The sequence below is a fragment of the Poeciliopsis prolifica genome, unplaced genomic scaffold (assembly GCF_027474105.1).
Source record: "Poeciliopsis prolifica strain line A6 unplaced genomic scaffold, Auburn_PproV2 SCAFFOLD004, whole genome shotgun sequence".
NCBI lineage: Eukaryota > Metazoa > Chordata > Actinopteri > Cyprinodontiformes > Poeciliidae > Poeciliopsis > Poeciliopsis prolifica.
The window spans coordinates 12,641,509-12,663,128 of NW_026562379.1; the positions used below are offsets into that span (position 1 = coordinate 12,641,509).

General features: G+C 37.1%; 3 protein-coding genes across 3 annotated transcripts; 2 read left to right on the forward strand and 1 right to left on the reverse strand.

Annotated features, from left to right (window-relative positions):
* The first annotated feature begins 550 nt into the window (after nt 1–550).
* Nucleotides 551–1,486, forward strand: LOC129359207 (olfactory receptor 52N5-like). Its single transcript, XM_055028666.1, has one exon. The coding sequence runs from the start codon at nt 551–553 to the stop codon at nt 1,484–1,486; it is 936 nt and encodes a 311-aa protein (XP_054884641.1).
* A 1,543-nt stretch (nt 1,487–3,029) lies between these two features.
* On the forward strand, nt 3,030–4,154 carry LOC129359202 (olfactory receptor 2AT4-like). The gene has a single exon (XM_055028660.1). The coding sequence runs from the start codon at nt 3,030–3,032 to the stop codon at nt 4,023–4,025; it is 996 nt and encodes a 331-aa protein (XP_054884635.1). The 3' UTR covers nt 4,026–4,154.
* A 970-nt stretch (nt 4,155–5,124) lies between these two features.
* On the reverse strand, nt 5,125–15,679 carry LOC129358867 (protocadherin Fat 4). Its single transcript, XM_055028093.1, has 12 exons — nt 15,436–15,679; nt 14,862–15,350; nt 13,734–13,844; nt 11,019–12,662; nt 10,824–10,925; nt 9,805–10,106; nt 9,639–9,724; nt 9,359–9,538; nt 9,087–9,214; nt 8,051–8,265; nt 7,713–7,968; nt 5,125–7,148 (listed from the first exon to the last, which is right to left on the reverse strand). Exons 1-12 carry the CDS (start codon nt 15,677–15,679, stop codon nt 5,785–5,787), a joined length of 5,121 nt encoding a protein of 1,706 aa, XP_054884068.1. The 3' UTR covers nt 5,125–5,784.
* Between the last annotated feature and the right edge of the window lie 5,941 nt (nt 15,680–21,620).

Below are 21,620 nucleotides of genomic sequence, written 5' to 3' on the forward strand. Positions count from 1 at the left end.
GATGTATTTGATATTATTATACTTGAGTTTTATAACCTATGTTATAAAACTCAATGGAAAATATGGAAAATTACTCTCACTTCCCTGAGAGTAAATATGTTGCATTTTTGAAGGAACGAGGAAGAATATTATCTAAAAAGTGCTATAATGTTTAATACAAAGTAACACAACAAAACTTCAAGCAGAAATGCAACAACATGCATTGTACTAATGACAATCATGTTTGTTTGTCAAACTGGAAACCATTAGAGATCATTGTCCATTTGGGATCTATTATGCCTACTTATGGAGTAGTAACAAATGAAATGCTGAACATGTTTGAGATAAAAGTGCAAGGAGGCGTTGAAGATGTAGTGGATTTACATGGAAAACGTTACATGATTTTTTCTGTCTAATGTTTTTTTTGTTTTCTATATGCAATAGCAGGAAGTATGTTAACAGTTTCACGTTTTGTGAGTTCATCTACTGTTTTCCAAAACTTGTACTTTTCTGCTTTGACATTTGTGTTTGATATTTAGTCACTGTTTCTGCTGTTGTAATCACAAGGATTATGTTGTACACTAATGTCACAACGATAAAAAACTTTTTTATCACTGGATTTCCAGGTCTCATGCCAAAGTATTATGGCCCCGTTTCAGCTACACTTTTCCTGCTTTATTTGGCTATTGCAGCTGGAAACATTTTTGTTTTAGTTTTTGTTAGATATGAAAGGTCTCTTCACAAACCCTCATATGTTATCTTTTGTCACTTGGCATTAAGTGACATAATGTTTGGAACAGTAACGCTACCAAAGACAATATCTTTGTACTGGTTTAATGACAGAATTGTATCATTTTATAGTTGTTTTGCCCAAATGTACTTTGTTCACTTTTTAGGAGCAACTCATTCTTTCATTCTGATGGTGATGGCGCTGGATCGCTTCATTGCAATTTGTTCTCCACTGCGCTACAATTCACTTTTCACAAATACAACTGTTTCTGCGCTTTGTGGCGTCTCGTGGTTTATGCCGATTTCGTGGATGTTTGGTGTCGTTTTTGATGCTATGAGTCTACCTTTTTGTAATTCAAATATAATTGTTCACTGTTACTGTGACCAGATATCAATAATTAACCTCGGATGTGAGAATGTACGAAGATCAACAGTTCTGGGAATTAGTCTTGCCATGTTCAGTTTGTTGTTACCTCTGGGATTTATTGTTCTGTCGTATTTTATCATCATCGTTTGTGTTTTGAAAACATCGTCCTCTAAAGGACGCGTTAAGGCTTGGTCGACTTGCATGCCTCAGCTAATTATCACCTGCCTTTATTATCTGCCAAGGTGCTTTGTTTATTTGGCTAACTTTGTAGGATACACGTTCAGCGCTTCAGTTCGAATTCTTGTTGTAATGCTGTATAGTCTTTTACCTGCTGTTGTCAACCCAATAATATACTGCCTCAAAACAAAGGACATCAAAGAAAGCTTAAAACGTAAGCTTCTTACCAAATGAACTAATATAGCCACAAAAGCTGATTAAATTTTAATACAAGAAGACGAAGAAAGTCTTTTTTCAGATGTAGCTGAGAGACTGAAATAGCTCTACTTACTTCAGTGAAGCTGAAGTTAGTGCCTTTTATTTTGTCGAAAATATTTGCTTTAATGAAAATGTCACTCTTGATTTTTGTTCTTACTCGATATCTTTTAGTCTGTTGTCAACATAATTCATAAAATAAATGTATCAACCTTAAAATAAACCATGTGTAGATCATTTCAAATGCAAATTGTAAAGTGAATTTATCATTTCTGTTTCTATTTATAACTTTGTTTAAGATGTATGAACAATAAATCTACTAGTGGTCAAAAATATATTCAGGTGGTAAAATATATATTATGAATTTCTCAAAGCAACAATAAGGTCAAATTAATGGAGCCTTTTTTTAATACGGTCAGATTTTTTAATATATGGTACAAAATTGGAAAATGTTAATTTTGTGAGACTTTGAATGAAAAATGAGGACTGGCTTTGTAGAATCATCAGTTTTCTGTGAAGATAAAACATGTCAGTTGTAAATTACATGTGTAATTTGTTTCAGGATTAAAGCTGTTCGTTGTGGTCCGAGAAAAAAAAGCCGTCTTAATTGTGAGTGAACACCAGAACACTGGAGCTCCTGATTTTGAATGATTGACACCAACTTTACTGCTAAGCCTCCTGATAACTCAGAAAAAAACAACCTGGTAAAATCCAGGAACTTCTCTCAGATGTGCTTTGGGGAAAAAAGTTGATCAAAGTTAAGAGATTTCCTCCCTTTATCAGGATAAACAGGGTGCCTGGTCAATGAAAAGTGGTAACGACTTTCCAGTAACTTCACATGAAAAACAGGAAACCAATTCAGTGCTCAGCTGAGAGTTGAGATTTTCTTTTCTTTTTTTTTTTTTTGCATACATGAAAAGTCTATTTATCTCATTAACTCAATTCACTAAATGAAAAATATTTGTATAGATTAAATAAACACAAACCAATGTTTTCAAGCCTTTTTTGTTTAGTATGGTGACTTGCAGCTAATGAAAGTGCAATATTTAAGATTAGAATAGTTTATCAGACAAATGAGAAACATTTAAATAAAAAGAGTGAGCTAATTGAAAGTAAACCAATTCCATTCAAAATAGTTTTTTAAATGAGGTAAGCATGAAAATGCCATAATACCCCTTGACTCCTTGGGGATATTGCTCTTCAGAGTTTTCTTCTCGTTGGACGTCATCAGAAAAGTGTGTTGAAAAGCCTTAAATAGAGAGACAGGATCAGCAGGTGCAGCTGCAGGATTACATCACCTGAAGGAGACAAGGTTCTGTTCAAGGCACAAAGATGATGACTACAAATAACATGCAGAGGAATTAGTTCACTTGTAGAATATCATAGAAATATTTTGAACAATTTATTTTGTGATTGCAAGCTCACTGCTGAACTGAAGTGGTTTTTATTGTGACTATTTTATTCCAACTGAAGGTCTCTTTCATATTAATTCTGTTTAACATTTGTTCTCTTTTTTGTACAAATGATCAAATACAGAAATGTTACAAATGTGAAAGAGTTTATGATCATTGGCTTCCCTGGACTTCCACCAGAGTACTATGGCATAGTATCATTTGTTCTCTTACTTGTTTTTATTGCTATTTTGTTTGGAAATGTTGTTATTGCAGCTGTCATCATATGTGAGCGGACTCTTCACAAGCCAACATACATGATTTTTTTAAACCTTGCAATGACAGATCTGTTCTTTGGCATTGTAACACTCCCAAAGATCATCGCCAGATATTGGTGGAATGATATGATGTGTTCATTTGGAGTTTGCTTTGCACAGATGTATTTTGTTCACTCTCTGGGAGCTACTCACTCTTTAATTTTGCTGATGATGGCTTTGGATCGCTTTGTTGCTGTATGTTTTCCATTCAAATATCCAGTTTTATTTACAAACAAAAACATTTCTATTTGTTGCAGTTTGTGTTGGTTGCTGACTTTTATACGAATAATGGGACTTGTGCTACTTACCTTGACATTGCCCTACTGTGACCATAATACCATCATGCAGTGCTACTGTGATCATACTTCCATCACAAAACTGGCATGTGGGGATGATGTTGCATATGTAAGATGGGTTGCATTTGCAAATGCTATGGTCACTCTCTTAGTTCCTTTAACATTTATCGTTATTTCTTATGTTTTTATCATCATGACTGTTGTGAAAATGACTGCCTCTGGAAGGGATTACAAATTCCTGTCCACATGTGCCCCTCAACTCTTCATTACATGTCTATATTACGTGCCAAGGTGTATTGTGTATCTTACAGACAGTTTGGGAATCAAATTTAGCCTTGATGCACGTATTCTGATAGTAATGTTGTACAGCCTCATACCTGCAGCCGTCAACCCTGTGATATACTGCTTGAAAACTATAGAAATCAAAAATGCTTTGACGCAGAGATTCAATAATAGAAAAGTAAACATTGCATTTCAAAATAAGACCAAGTTTGTGACGAGTAAACACACATAGATTTGTTACACAAACCTGAATGTTGGTTTTAGTTCATGAAAGTTTTTTTTTGTTTGTTGTTTGTTTGCTTATATAGTTTGGCAGGTAGCACATGTATTCTGTGTTGAGCTAAATTATTTTTAAAAAGGAACAAAGTAACCATTTGCAAATATAAAAGATGTTTAACATTTAAAGATTGAAGATGAATATGCTTTAGGTGTTTAAAAGACAGATGTTGTTTTTTTTCACTGAAACTACCACATCGTGCTATCATTAATTCTCTATGTTCTTTTAAAACATGCTTTTGCGGTTAATTATGTAAGCAGTGCATTTCATAAGGTTTTGATGTAATTTGGCCTAGTTGTATGTCAGATGAATCGGATTTGATGGAAATGAGAACACTGTCTGCTCCATTGTTCTGACTGTAAAGACTTAAAATATTGTTTTTTCTTTATAAGTTTGGAATATTATTTATTCCAAATGCATTTATATATTATACATATATATTTCTTTTCTGCAGGAATGAGTTCTGTCACATTGTCTCACAAGGTTTAATTGAAGCTCTCCTTGATGTAACCACTAGATGGAGTTAAACTCGCAATATGCTTTTCAAAAAGTCCAGATTCACAATATATGTAATGCTCAAACCTTTTTACATTAAATTGGAGCCTTGTGAAAGACCTACAGTCTGTATAGGGTTTATCCCACCTCTGTGCTTTATTGACCCAACAAAATTACAGATTTTAGTAAATGTGCTTCTTTTAGGATTTATGGAATAACAGCTGAAACATTGTATTAGAATAAAATTAAACAATTTGACATTTGTATATTTTCAAAGCATTTATACTCTTCTGCTGTGCAAGTATGATTTCTTATGACTTTCGTTCTCACAAAGAACATTTATGGAACGTATGTGTTTATTGGTGTAGAGAATAAATGTTCTCAGTTATAAGTGCTTCATTTTGATGAACTACAAAATGTACATGGTTTCTACTCCATTTGAATATTGATATACACAAATTAGTTTGTCGTGGACATTCAAATTTTAATACAATGAAAGCCAACATGTACAGGAATCACATATTTCTAAAAATGATTTCATTTCAGTTTTATCAGAAAAGCTTTATTGTATTGAGCAGCATCACCTCATTGTGTATACCACACACAAATCTCTATACAGTTGCTACTCAAGTGTCACAATAATTACACAAGAACATCACTGAATATCATGCAGCACAGTCCAAACAACTTGTCTGAGCTGATAAAGACTCATTCCCCTTGGAATGCAGAAAACCTAAAATCTGAATGTGATCTTGAATAATTTGGTAGGGGGGCACTAATCGAGTGTCAAGTTTTCTGTCACAGACAGATGATCCCTAAATATAGGAAAAAATACATTCAGACTGCATGTATAAAGCAAGAAAGAATTATATAACCCATTTTGATATAGCTGAACACTGGATTACATATCTTAATGCATTGTTCAGAATGGGAATGCAATAACAGCAAAAGATGAAAGAGGTGGAAGGAGTTTATATTTCACAAAATCAGCTTAATTTTCTGACACTAGACCTGTGTAACAACACTTCACAAAACAACAGTATGCATCTCAAGACAGAACTCAGCTAAACAGAAGCTTGGAAGATGCAGATTACAAAAAGAAAAAACTTATTTGTGATTGTCCAGAAAGACAACTTTGTCCTAGAGAGTTAAATACAGTAGAAAATTATTTTCTGCAAGTAGTGAATCAGATATCAACTACTTCATCTGCTCTGACCTTTCAAATAATTTCTTCCTCATCACTTAGTATATCACTGCAAAGACTGAAGTCTATGGGCATGGCTGCAATGTCCTCAAACACTGCAGCGTAGCTTCCGAAAGTCAGGGGCACATTTACATTTTTTTCCCATTGTTCGAACATAGTAAAGGAATCCGTCTTGGAAATATCCTGACTTAAAGTGGAGACGGACGTTAGTTTAAAGACATCCTGGCTTATTCTGCACTCTGATGGGCATGGCTGCTCATCCCTACATTTTTTGCCAGTAATGATGTTAAAGTGGTCATTGTCAGACTCAGAGCAAGTAAACGTGCTGTCTGTTTCACAGTCAGATGAGGTCTCTGTTGTCATAGTGGACTCTAGGGGCCCAGGCTTTAAAAGCGCTTGATGTGAAAAAACTGGCTCAAGAGGATTGTTCAGTTTGCTAATTTCTTCAAAACTAAGTGGCTGTGTTGGCTCCAGGAGCTCTGGCTGTGGGAATTCTTTTGTACAACAGGACATATTCTGCCTCTGCTGCTCTGCATCAGGCTGACACAATGACTGTTTGTGAAATGAGGAAATATTTTGATGCTTTGGAGGGCATTTCTGTTCACCAGGATTGTCATTCTTTAAATTACCTAGCAACCTCCTCAGATCCCCCCACTGGTTTGAATCATTTTTAAGACGTTTTGTACTACAAAAATGTTTGTGCCAGCTGAGTCTTGGTGAGTTGTTGTCAGAATTAAATGCACTACAGATGCTGCCGATCTTGTAATACTCCAGCTCACTTGGAAGCATCAGCTGCCCATAACTATTAAGCTTCTCATTTGACTGACATGGACTTATTCGATCAAAACGTTTCCCTTTTGAGGTTGAAAGTTCAGCTTTAGACACCTGATTGCCATTGAAACAAATTGTTGTGTTTTCAGTTTCTTGCTCAGTTTCATGTGTAAGGTTCTCATTTTTAACAACTGAATCCTGCTGTTTCAGTCTGTACAGAACTACAAACATACATACAATCACCAGGATGGAGATCAGAGGGAGAACCACCGCTATGATCCAAAAAGGCCTGTTGTACTGTTTCTCTGAGCACTCGTCGTTGACAGTGGAAATGCAGATGTCACAAAAATGATTGGAGACATTCTGCAGACACATGCATGGCCTGTCCTGTATTGCAGGTCTGCACGGCCTCCGGTTCTGGCAGTCTGAAAGACATGTTCTCAAATAGGCGGTGTCTTCACTGCATGGTGAGAAGAGGCAGACACCTGAAGAGCTGCAGCTGGACTGTGGGAGAGTCGAGCTCGGCCATACCTCCACCATTAAACTGTGTCCACTGACAGGCAGAGTATGACCACTCACGTTCAGATACTCCACACATCCGCTAAATCCTGTGACCACAAGAAAGTTCAGAGACGTCACATTCACTCTAGAAAAGCCTCTTTTGATACAATACTGGGAACTTCATTAAGTGTAGCTGCTCAACTGTTTAATACAAGAAACAACTCAAAATCTTTTGCAAAGATAAGCAGCAAAATAGAAGGATTTAGCTGATTTTCAAAATAACATGGCTGTCAGTGTAAAATGACAAAAAAATAGCGTTTATATTTGGCTTTACATTGACTTTCTTACCTTTAGTTGTATATCTCAAATATAACTTGAAAGAAATTTGAGTGCATTTTGATGCATTAAAACTGGCCTCAAAAACATGGAAAATATTGGATCTTCAACTGACAAATCTGTAGAAACTCTGTGAGCTACCATGTTAATATTGATCAAAATCTCTGGAGGATTTTTCTGATACCTACTTGAATTTGTGAAACTAAGGCTTAAGACTAGTCAGGAATAAAAAGGAATCCAACTTGGTACTGGCAAGGTTTATATAATAAAGAAATCACTGCAACAAACAAACAAACAAACCAAAAAAAAAAAGACCTAATAAGTCATAGTATTACCTGACTGTTGGAACGTTCTTTGTCTTGGTGGGGCAGCCCCAAGAATAATCTTTTCCAAACTAAAAAGTCTTAAGTCCATGTTTTGTTGGGTAATGTTCAAGACCATTTTGTCATCAACATACAGTGAATTGTTACGCTCATTGGTCAATAAGGACAGGATGTGCCAAAGACCATCAGCAACTAACAGCTCCACTGTAAACTCTGACATATGTCCTAACAGATCAGTAGAAGAGTACACAGGTTGTCCGTCTCTTACCTGAAAATGAATGTAAAAAGATTACCATAGTTTTTAATATACTCAGACATATTAAAAACTATTAAATAAACTTTTTACAAACCATCAACACAATATGTCCTTTTCCTAGAACAAAGAGCAGGGTTCCATCTTCTTTTGTTTTGAACTTGACAGTAATGAGAGTTTGGACTTTTGTGTTTTCCTGTTTTGCACCATCCTTCAGTTCTTGAAGCAGAAGATCTCTTTTAAATCTCTCCTTAATGACATACTCAATGTAATCAGTCCCCTTGAAGTGCAATACAAGTTCTTCAGATATTTCTGTTTCAGAAACGTAAGAAAACAAGCATTCAGTCCCAACATTGCGCAAAGAAAAATCTAACAGGCAGTAACTCCACATTACCTCAAACAAAGGTAATCTAACTGTAGATGGAGGGCTGAACTAGTCCCTGTTCAAATAAAGTTGGAAGATTGTTTGTCAGCTAACAGTCATTAGACCATGGTGAATCTGTCAGCTAAATCTAATAAGCTCTCTTTTTTTTTGTTTTATATTTCCAGTTTGGTCCCACTGAAACTCAGACTCATAACAAACCACCAATATCTCTGCCTGAATTGATAGCCTGCCTGACCCAGTTGCTCTCACCCAGACCAACCCTGCATCTTAAATGGCAAATAGACTGAATTACTTCAGCGCTTTTCCAGTCATAGAGTTTTACAATCTGCTATGGCTCCAAATCCACAGCAGAATGTCTTGGAACAATCCCCGGGAGTCGCTCTGAGGAGGATTTGCTATTGTGTGATGAATCATAATATGAATTGTTGAGGATTATTACCTGTGATTGATAGTACAGTACTCAAATTCATTTAATGAAAATGCTAGTTTCAGTGTTTATTCTAAATAAATAATAATTTAAAGAATTTCATAGAAATCTTGTGATTTTTTTTTTTGAGTAACAGAAAATAGTTAGAAAAGGTAGGGTTCATCCTTACAGAATGATTTTTGACAGAAAATGGAAGCGATTAATTCATGGACATTATTAAATAGCGTTTCATAGCTTAAAACTTCTGTACTAGTTTTTAAGAAAATATTGTCGGTTGGCTTGTCAATCCACTTCTCTATATTTACTTATGCATTTATTTACCTGTATCACAGTTTCTTCCTCTAAAGGGATTTTTGCACTCACAAACATATTCAGACCAAAGGTCATGGCACACTCCCCCATTCTTGCATGGGGAGCTGTTGCATCCTGACAATGCTGTTCGAGGACACCTTTGTTAAAGAAAAAAAAATGAACATGTTGCTTGAGAATAATTCAAACACATTCCAACAAAATAATAAAAAAGATAAACATGTAGCATTATAGTTGGAAATTTAGTGGTTAGTTTATCATATCTTTAATGCATGAAACACTACCTGTTGAAAACATTATATGTTGCAAGGCCAGAAGAAGGTCTCAGCAAGATGCCATTAATCTGAATATTTCGAATGCACCCAACAAAGTCATGTGTTTTTATATGACTTGGATGTTGCAATATTACTTCCAGACTTCTCAGTCCACCAAATGTCATATTTGTGTTTCCAACGTCAAGAGTCCTAAGAAATGCAAAAGTGAAAAGAAATTATTTACTCAGGTTAAGGTTGTTCAGATAAGGCTGAAAATGACAAAAATTGCCATCTGTTCATTTATGAGTACCTTTCTGAAATAGTGCCATCAAACTCTGAAAAACAAAATCCATTGTTCACAACATCTGTGCAGTTGTCCACAAGCAAAGTCCCCAACTGTTAAAAATATACAGATCCGCATCAATATTTTAATCAACTTATGACTGATCTAAATTATGTAAATAGTTATAGCTCACATTGCCAATTCTTCTGACAGTAACGCTGTGAAAATGTCCATCTGCAACTTGCTTATGGGTCTGCAACTTTACAGGTCCGGAGCCAAGGTCATAAGAGAGCTGTACTCTGCTGTCAAGTATCTCCAGTGCAAAAAATTCCCTCCTGGATAATATTCCTAAATTGTACAGGAGTAGGGAGTCCCTCTGCACTGTCGCAAACTCAAAATAAATTAAATTAGTCCTGCGATCCAGTGGGGGAAACTCCACAAAGGACATTTCTTCAAAGCCATAACTGATTTCCTCACAATGGACACCACTGACTCCTGAAAAAAAAAGAATTTGCAGAAACTTGATCATAAAATCAGCATAACTAGCAATTTGATTATGCTATTTAATGTTTTTTAAAACAGATATTTTGGTGCTGAGGTACAATAATACTAAAAACTACACTTAGCATGCCTAAAGTATCGTTGTAGACCTAGATTACGTAGTGATCAGATTGTGTTTAACAGTATGTAAAATATGTAATACGACAATGCAGAAGCATTATTTTTGGTCATACAAATGACTGTGATCTTGGAACTTAATCGTATCATAAAGCGACTAATACATATGTTATTTCCATTACTCTATGGAAATAACATGTATGAGAATCCCATTGAAATTATCTATTTTTACATCTTCAAATGTACATACATTTAGTGATGTTTATTGTTATCAAGAATGGATATGTTATTTGATGATCAATGAATAACAAAGCCAAAAAATAAGACGTGCTTCTGTTCTAATAATGAAGTAAAGGCTAAGAATCCACTGGTCATTATACAAATAGATCAAAGAATTGATTGTCTGAAAGAAATAAAGCTTTCAACTGACAGAATATTAAATGACAGAACAAAAACCTTGATATAAAAACGTGTTACAAAGCAATAGCTGTTATTATTAAATAGTAAACTGTGAGCATTTATTAGCTCACATTTGTTTCTGTTTCTTTAGCAATCTCCTCATTTTACATCATGTGCCTTTATGTTTGTTCTTACCAAAAGGACAGATACAGAGGAATCCTGTTTGCAGGTTAATGCAGCTTCCCTGAAAACATGGTGTAGATCTGCAGTGATCTTTGAGCTGTTCACACCTTTCTCCTGCAAAAATAGGTAAACATACTTTTTGCATGGATTCTGGTTAAGGTTAGTATAATGAAACATGTTTAAGCTTGTTTTAATGATCAGTTCTACCATCAAATCCAGGCGCACACTGGCAGTGGTATCCCTCCTGTGACTGAATGCATGTCCCACCATTTTGGCATTTCACCTTCAGGCACTCATCCACATCAGCTGAGCAGACTGAGCCAGAGAAGCCACTCAGACAGTGACAGCGGAAACTTCCTGCGGTGTTTTCACATGTACTGTTGTTCTGACAAGGATTCGCCTCGCATTCATCAATGTCATCTTCACAGAGTGAACCACTGAACCCGACCGAACAGGTACAATTAAAAATCTCTTTCCGTGGCGACACAAAGATGACAGCCATGCTTTCCAGGACAGCAACCTCCTGGCTGATGTAAATGTTTTTGTTGCATGTGGCCCCATTCTGACAGGGGCTCATGAGGCATGGATCACTGGTGATGTGAGAAATTGTCATATTGCTTTGGGACTCCAGTAACTTCTTATGTCCAACAGATATACTACTCGCTACCTCTCTGCTTAGATATTGTCCATTGTAGTTTTTCACTGCAGCAAGTAGTAGTATCTCCATGCCAATATGTTTGATTCCAAAAACATGAGTCTTTGAGGCCTGCAGGTTAAACAGACTATCCAAGGCTTTCACAAACCGCAAATACCTATTAGTCAAGAAGATTTCCATTGAATGTGAGGCCACGTAGAAAAATATACAACTATCCACAGATGCATTTGTAAAACCTTTGTAGTTCACATAGATACTGTTATTTACAGGAAAATGAACTTGATCTGTAGCTTCGACTGTGACATTGAATGTGGCTTCGCCTTGAAAAGGAGATGACCATAGCTCACATGTACCATTGGGTATCATGAACATGTTAATCGGGCCACTTATAATGGAACACAGGAATGCATCAGACTCATCATGATCCTCAGGATGCACATTACCAATCATGCCACCATTAAAAGAACTGCCAAAATATTTCACCTCAATAAAGATGTTTCGTGGTAATGGTGGGTTATCGTTTTCATCTTCCACCGTAATGTGGAGTGTTGTTGTTGAAGACAGTGATAGAGGAAACCCTGCATCTTTTACCACCACCAGTAATCGATATTCAGAGACATGCTCCCGATCAACAACACGTCTGGTGAGTAAAACTCCATCTGGAGTGAGAAAAAAAGCACTTTCTGTTGACAAATTCGACAGCCAAAAAGTAAAAGGACCTTGATTTGGAGGTAAATCAAAATCAAATGCATTTAATCTGGCAACTATGGCTCCTTCGGGTTGATTTTCCTTCACTTGAATCTTGTTTGTCACAAGTTGAGGGGCATTGTCATTAATATCAAGTATATTCACAATGACATTTGTTGTCCCAGTGGCGGGGGGAGAACCATGATCAGTGGCTGTTACAGTGAGATTGTAAACTGGCCAGCGTTCCCTGTCAAGATCAGAGTTTACTAACACAATGCCATTAAGTGGATCGATGGAGAAAGAGGAGTTTATGTTTCCGTCTACAATCCTAAAGATGAATTGATTCCAATCCAATACAGAGTCCTGGTCCAAAGCACTTACAGTTAACACAGATGTCCCAGTTGGTGTGTCTTCTTTAACATCTGCCTCGTACCATGTGGAGGTGAACAAGGGTGCATCATTAGTCTCAATCACATTAATATTGACCAACGTCTCAACTATGTCTGTTCCTTGAATAACACCAGAGTTTTTTGCCAAGATTTTCAAAATTACTTTACTGTTTCCTTGATCCCTCAAACTATGACTTGTATATATCTCTCCAGAAAGTAGGCCAATTTCAAAGCCAAACTTTTTGCCATGGCCAAACGTTAGATAAAACACCTCACCTTCAGGACCACTGTCGTTATCAGTGGCTGTCACTTTTCCTATTGATGTTCCAACAGGAATATTTTTGTATACTGAAAAGTTAAAACTTTCTTTTGTGAAGGTTGGGCTAAATTCATTAAGGTCCAGGATGTGGATGATAACGTGAGCTACACTAAAGAAGTTGTGCCTGGCAGTGTTTGAAGCTTTGATTGTTAAATCAAACATCTGCTCTTGCTCGTAATCAAAGACATCCAAAGTGGTGATACTCCCATTTCTCGAATTGATTTCAAATTTATCCAAACTGCCAGCAATAAAAGAGTAAGATATTTGTGCATTTATTCCTGAGTCCTTATCGGTGGCCTGTACATCTAGAACCTTTGTCCTGACTTTTGAATTTTCAGGCACTGTTGTAATATACTCTGACGATGAAAAAACAGGTGGATTGTCATTTACATCCGTAACAATCAGAGTTACATTCAACCAGGCAGATTTAGATATCCATCCACCATCTGTTGCTATGATTTGCAGATTATATCTAGTTATTTTTTCAAAGTCAAGCTCTCTGGTAATTGTTAGCAGCCCAGAGAATTCTCCAACGGAGACCGGAAAATATTGATTTTCAGGACTGATGTGGTATTTAATTACACCATTGGGACCATAATCCCCATCTTCTGCTTGAATTTTCCCAGCCACTGATCCAACAGGCAGGTCTTCAGGGACAGAGAACGTGACTTCTGGTTCACTGAACCTTGGAGAATAGTGATTTTTTCCAATAATTTCAAAGGTGATCTCAGTTTGAGAGGTCAAAGGAGGAAAGCCCTGATCTTTGGCCACAAGTACTAAAGTAAGTGACTCATTTTCACTTTCTTCTAAAGTTTGACTTAAAAATAACTTTCCATTGTCAGCTTTAATCCAGAAGAAGTCAGAAGCATTACCTCCACTGATGCTATACTCAATATAATCACTGCTATTGACATCTAGATCTGTTGCAGTAAACATGGCCACTTCAGTTCCCACCAACAGGTCATAGGGAACAGCAATCTCTGCTAGAGAAGGCAAAAACTTTGGAGCGTGGAGGTTCAATTGTTGTAATGTCACTGTAACAGTTGTGTTACTGTGTAGAGGAATGCTGCCACAATCAAATGCAACGATTGTGAAGTTATAGATTTCAAAAGTAGAATTATGTAAAAGGAGGGGCTGCTTTGAAAAAACGTCTCCAGAAGAAGCGTTTACCCAAAATAATTCATTTGGAGGTTCGACAATATAGACAATCTCACTGTTTTGTCCAATATCTGTGTCTGTTGCAAAGACTTGCAAAACAAAAATCTCTGAATGTTTTGTTTCTGGGATAGCAACTGAATACAAATCACTAGAAAATACCGGTTGGTTATCATTGAAATCTAAAACAAAGATACTGACGTCAGTGCTAACACTCCATGCTGAATCATTGGCATTTATTTTCAAGACATAATGGTCTTGTGCCTCCTGGTCCAGAGACCTTCTAACAAAGATGCAGCCAGTGGTGGATTCGATGTCAAAAGGGAGATCCTGATTTTGGTCAGCTATGTAATAATGAATTACTGCATTAGAATCAGTGTCATCATCGGTTGAGGTTATCTGCACAACTGTGTGCCCTATAGGAGCATTTTCAAAGACCTCTGCAAGATGTATCTGAGAGAATCGAGGTGCATTATCATTCCTGTCCAAAACAGAAATGATTACCGTTGCTTGGTCTTTATGAAGGGGGTTGTTAGGTTCTGCAGCCTCAATTGTTAAATTAAAAAATGGAATGCTTTCTCGATCTAAACTTACAATGGTGCTTACCAAACCGTTTTCAGGGTCAAGTGTAAAAAATTCATCATAATTTCCTTCTGTTATGTTGTACCATACTGTGCTGTAATTGGGAGAATCTGCATCGAGAGCAAGAACATCGCAAACTCCAGATGGTGGGGAATTTTCATAAACCTCACACCTATATTCAGTCTGGGTAAACTGGGGAAAATTATCATTTACATCACTGATGTTTATGTGAATTTCTAAAAATGATGAAAATGGAGGCAAACCAGAGTCTCTGGCTTCTATCAACAAAGAAAATTCCTTTTTGCTTTCATAATCCAGTGGGTTCTCAACTGTCAGTGCTCCACCTAATTGGTCTAGATGGAACATCTCTTCAAAGTTTCCAGAAGCAAGATAAAAAGAGACAGGTTCAGCTCTGATGCTTGACGCAGAAATAACAGCTACTACTGTTCCCACTGGCTCGTCCTCAAAGAGAGAATAACTCAGAACATCCACATTCATCTCTGGGAAGTCTGAAATGTTGTGAAACCTGATACTGATCGTAGTGATGTCAAATTTTGGGTTTTCTCCAGCATCTTCTACATACACATTGATGACAAAATCATCTGTGCTCTGCAGTAGGCTTGAAGTGAATACAGTGCCGCTGTTCGGATCAATCGAAAACAGGTCTGAACTTTGTCCATACAGAGAGTAATGCAGCTCTGCATTCATGTCGGTGTCTCCATCGATTGCTCTCACTGCACAAACAACTGAGCCTGTGAAAAAAATACCAACAGAATATGTAAATTTTGTTCTCAGTCTCAACAATGTCACCTGTCATAATGAAGCAAAGCATCTTACCTGGAGGAAACTCTGTGGGCACATAAGCCACAAAGGGACTGTCCAGAAACTGAGGCCAGTGATCATTGATATCACCAACCAGGACAGTAACAAGTACAGAGCTTGACAGCGGTTGTGTGGGATGCATATCCATGCCAATCACTGTCAGAGTGTAAAAGGCTACAGTTTCTCTGTCCAAGAAATCAGTGGTAAGCAGTTCTCCAAATGTTTCCTCAATAGCAAATGGCACATCGTGATTTTCCATGAAATACCTAATTTGAAGAAAAAGTGGAACATTTTTAGTACACAGTGACATCCTAAACAATTATGCTGTTAAACTTTTTCCACAAGTTACAACTCCAAGCCTCATTATATTTTATTAGGTTTGACAGATCATTGAAAAGTGGATTTTTATTTCTTCACAAATGAAAATCATGCACGGCATAGATATGTATTTGGTTCATTTCATTCAATACTTTGTAGATCCACCTTTAAGTCTTGCAATAGGTCTCAGTTGGAATTAGGTCAGAACATTTAATAAGCCATTCTAAGACATGATACTTAGATCAAAACCAGTCCATGGTGTTATGTGTGTTTTATGGGAGATCAAATTATACATATCATCAATGGAGCTATTTTGCAATATAGAAACCATTTGAAGGCAATTGGTTGGACTGGATTTTATTAAGAGGTATCAAAGTAAAGAGGGGTAAATATGAATGCAAACCAACCTTTTCAAATTCTTTTTTCTTTTTGTCTTAATCTAAAATCAGGTAGTTTTTCCCTCACCTTACAACTATGCAACTAATTTGTGTTGGTCTACCACATAAAATCTCTTTTGGATGTGTTTCTTCACCTTACTTCACCACTCATGCCCTCATCAGCATCAAATGCAGATATCATTGCAAACACTGTGCCTATTGGACTGTCCTCAGACACTATGGTGTTGTAGACTTCTTCTGAAAACTCAGGATGGTTATCATTGACGTCATCCACAGTGATATGGATAGTCAGAGTGCCAGTTAGTGGTGGAAAACCTTCAAATTTACAAAGTGACATTCATTAAGTGAAACCTGTGTGAAAAATTTTGGATAGGGTGTTATTTATATACTGAATCTAATTTATGTTGATCTTGAATATTAATTACCTGAATCAACAGCTGTTATGATAACAGTGTAAAATGGTTCTCTTTCCTTGTCCAAGCTGTGTAAGATCTTGAACACACCATTGGGAGTGACAGAGAACAGACCATCACTGTCTTCTTTTTGCATAAAATAAATAAGCTGACTGTTGATCCCCAAGTCTTCATCCAAAGCTGAAACCTGGTCAAAAAAGAGTTGAAAACATTAATTGAATAAAAGTAAAAAGATCTGTTGATTAGACATGAACCAGTTTATCTGTATGTAAGTATCCATTCTAGTTCTGGCAGTGTCCCTTTAGGTCTGATTGTGGGCTCTGTATGTCTGATTTTGTGTTTATCAATACACAAAATTCTGGACTTTATAGCACAGACTGCATTTTCAAACTGAAATAGAAAACTTAAAATCAAAGACCGTTTAGGTCATGCAAAGCTTCTACAAGCTCAGCAATTGAGTTGACGGAGAAGCTAAATACACTTTCATATGTACAGGTAATCAGTTTCCATTTCTGAAGGTCTTCCTAACAATCTGTGAAAGGTAAAGGGGCAGTACCATAAAATTTCTTGTTCAAGCTTAAAAATGTGATGTTCCCTTATATTTTTATCCATATTTGCTCTGTAGAAAATTATATTTCTGCATGTTGTCATGCAGCTACAATTCAATGATAGAAAGTTGCACCTGTAATTCATGCAAATCACAGAGGAATTTGATGGTGTTTTATATTTTTTGGAATCACTTCTTTGCAGTGAAAATCTCATCTCGGCCCATGCCTAGAAATGATTGCACAAAGTATAAACCAAGAGATCCAGCAGCACCTGGTGTGTTAGCTGAGACGGATCGTTTTCATTTTCTTTGACATGAATGATCTGGAGTTCTGGCGAAAACTGGGGTGTAAAGTCATTAACGTCCAACACTGTAATGCTGATAGTAACAGTCGCAGATCTGGGTACATCCCCTTGATCAGCAGCAGTTAAAATCAAACTGTAATTTGAGTCCCTTTCTCTGTCAAGTTGATCCCGGAGTGACAGCACGCCTCGAACTGCGTCAACCACGAAAGGCCCAGCCGGTGTCAGGCTGTACCGGACTTGCCCATTTGATCCAATGTCTTGATCCTGAGCTTCAAAATGGAACAGGCTTGTCCCTCTCCGAATATCTTCTTTGATGAACAAACTGCAGTTGCTGTGTGAAAACACAGGGTCATTATCATTTACATCCTCAACATGCACTGTGAAATTCATTGTCATGGCCAATCGAGGTGAACCCATATCAGTGGCTGTTACTGTAATATCAAGAGTGTCTTCCTTTTCTCTGTCTAATATCTCCTCCAGGAACACCTCTCCAGTTGTGTTGTTAATGCTGAATGTCCCACCAGAAGAGTTGATTAAATAATACAAAATCTTTGCATTGGATCCTGCGTCTTCATCCTCAGCATGTAGAAGCATAACAACAGAATGCAATGCAGAGTCCTCTGGTACATCAGCATGTTGGACAGAAACAAAAAATGGAGCGTTGTCGTTAATATCTTCCACTTCCACAACTACACAAGCACTGCTGGTGAGCTGTGAAGATGCTGGCTGTGCACAATCCTTTGCTGTCACAGTCAAGTTATAGGAAGATTGTCTCTCTCTGTCCAGCTCTTTGTTCAGGCATAAACTACCTGTTGAGTGTATGAAGAACATGCCAAATTCATCACCGCTGACAACTGTCAGTTCCACTTCTCCATTTTCACCTAAAATCAAGATGACAAAAACAGATTAATCTCAATCTCTTTCTACTATATCAAAGTTTTGATCATATAGATTGCATTGAATTTCATAAAATAGCAGTTCTGATTTTTAACTATCATGCACAAATTATGCACAAATGAAGGCTGCAAATGACTGACTCCCAAAATGTGTTTTCTTGTCATGATCAAGAAATAAAAAGGTTCTCTTTGGGTTTTAACATTAACTTGGGAAAGTTCTTGTACTATAAATAACAGTAAAAATCAGGTATGTTTGGCCCCAGAGCAACTTAAAATGTTTGATTCTTCAGACAGCTTTCTTTAAATCCAGGACAGATGAAAATAAGGTTCATTGATTCACTAATCAATAACTGAGCATAAATTCTGCAAGTTTTCAGTGTCAAAATATGCCTCAACTAAAATGCTGGTATAACATCAACAATGATTATAACAATGATGTTATTTCTTTTATATGTTCAGGGAGAAGGGAAGCAACCGGTAAGAGTTTTTTTTCTTAATCTGCAGGTACTCTGCACACAGTCATGCAGCTTCTATGTTTTTATTTGTTTCATTTGCATTTTGCGGGACATTTTTTAACTCTTACCATCGTCTTTGTCCGACACATTCAGTGACAGGAAGCAAGTTCTGATACGTGTGTCTTCCAGCAGTGTTGCAGTTAAGTTGTTCTGACTGAAAACAGGAGCGTTGTCATTGACATCCAGCACATTAAAGTAGACTCTGACATTGGATACCTGCTGCACCTCTACAGTGAGAATGTAGAACCGTTGTGCTTCAAAGTCCAGGCTGCGGGATAATAGGAACTCCCCTGATACAGGGTTGAGGAGAAACATGTTCTCCCCATCGTCCTCTTGAACTGTGTATGTGATAGGCGTGGGACTGTCCACCTGTGCTTCCACCTTTCCCACAACTGTTCCTGTCAACACAGTGAACCAGAGCTAATTACTCTTTGGTTTGATAACAGTGGAGTGAAAAGACAACATCTGGCTAATTACTGGGGGAAAAATCAATTAGTGTTGTGAATTGAAGATAAAATAAGAAAAAAAACAACAAGATACTTGGAGAATTTTATCAAAAAGTCAAATTAACTGTTGTAAAAAAAACAAGCATGTTTGCTAACAGAAGAAGAGATGATGAACCTGGCATGGTGTCTTCCTTTACTTGAAATGAATAAACAGTTTGTGAGAAAGCCATCTGTGTTTGCCATCTGCTATGAACGAGAGAGCTGACTGCCCCATGCTTCAGCGCTGCATCAACAGATGTATTATACCAGGAGGGAGGCTTGTGTTGCTCGTCAACAATACCAGAAAATTCTCTTTCAGTCCTCAGAATCCCTGGATTTTTTTCCTGAGAGACCACCATATTAAACACCTGTGTAATTACAAGATAAAAAATAAACAACTTTTGATGTATTTTCCAGTATTCACACAGAAATATAGAATGCTACTATAGTGGAGTAGTTTGGAGATCACCAGTGCAATTCAAGCTGTGATATCGATTAATCCTTTTAAACAGAAGCCATTATTAGAATATGTTAACCAGATAACCAACTTACCATAAGAAGCAGCAATGAAAGCATGACTTTTCTTAGGTGCCGGGTAGTTTCCATTATAATGTTTATTTCCTAAGTATCCATTTCTTTGATGTGATTACAAAATCAGCTTGAAGGAGAAAATCCTGTTCAAAGCAAAACAAATGTGGCATAAAAAGATAAGGTCCTGTAAGTTTACTCCCATATAACTGCTCCAAATGGTAAACCTTGTGTCCATAGGGATTGCTCAGTCTCCTCAGTTTGTAATCCTGATTGTTGTGACTCATCAACTTTGCCTTTCCAAATTCTTTAATTGCCAAAACCAAAACACTGAGATATAAAGACTATTTGAACAAAACTCAAATAGGATTTGCAAAGCAGTTTCGGTACATTTTTCTTACAAAATCTACTCAAACACTGAAAAGTAAAAGAAGCAATAATGACTTGTCCTACCATGTATTTTACTGCACCAGTTTTGTGTTCTCTCCATAGAGTTTTGTTGCAGATTACTTTGTGCAAAGGGGACAACAGCATGTTTCTCAGTGGGTTTGGGCTGCTTCTTGGACAGGATTGGTTCGGACACAGCAAGGCTTTCATTCACAGAGTAAAATGAGAGAAGGTTGAGGGGGTGGGGGCGGCTCCACTTGGAATAATAGGTTTTAGAATAGCGCTGACATTAAAGTGTACAGTATAGCAAAAATTTAGAGATCTGACTGACCTACATTCAGGATTAGTATTTTTAAGACTGCGGAAAAAAGGACAATGATCTCATTACCTTACTTGCAAACACTTCTGAGAAAAGCTGACTTTTTTACAGTGCTGCTGAGAGGAGTCCAATAAACAGACATCTGAATCCCTTCTAAGTGATTGCGGTCACTGTGACTGCAAGATTTTTCTCTCCAGTTACTCCAAGTGAGAACTTAAAACCAGGTCATTACTTTAGCACTAAAGGAAGGGAGAAACACAAAACACAGGAAACACGATCCTCACTTCTTTTTTTAGCCTTTGAGCAGACAGAATTAGATGCACTTTGTTTAACTTTAAAATGTCACAGGTAGACAGTTATAAAGGGTCTTTCTGTGTGGAATTTTAGGTTGCTGCAACAAGAGCAAATGACTTCGTTCCTCAAGGGGAAATGATGATGTTTGCTTGTGCCTAGTTACTTACTTAACAATCAAGTTACAATTGTTTACTGGAGAGTACTTTTGCTTTTTCAAAAATCCAAAAGCAAAATTTCATCATTTGACTGTTATGGTGTGGGACTGTGGGTGTTTTTGTAAAGATTTGTACAGAACAGTCTGAGCTCCAAACTAGTGTGTCCCATTAAACATTATGCCTCGTTCTCTATTATTAAGCCCCAGGTGAACACTTAAATGCACAAACTTGGCAGGAGGGGCAACTTCACTACAGCACCACCTTCTGCACAAAGGATTTCAGAACATTTAAAAAAATAAAATAAATCCATAGTAGGATGTAAGTTGGAGCACTTGGTAGCACTGCTGCTTTGCAGCAAGAAGACTTCAAATCCTGACCATATTCTCTCTGTGCATGCATGGGTCCCATCTGGGCAAAAAGGCAGCCACCCTGCTAGGTTAAACTGGTGTAGAAGTTGGATGGATGGCAACAATCCAGGACAAGGAGGTTGTATTGTTGTACCTTCATGGCTCTAATTCACTTTTATAAATAGCATGGGTGCTCAGTATTATGTAAAATATCAATGTGTTGGCTACTATCTGCTACATTTAATTTACCTCTGAAGTCAGCATTAAATATAAGATCTGCATGTGTGAGATTT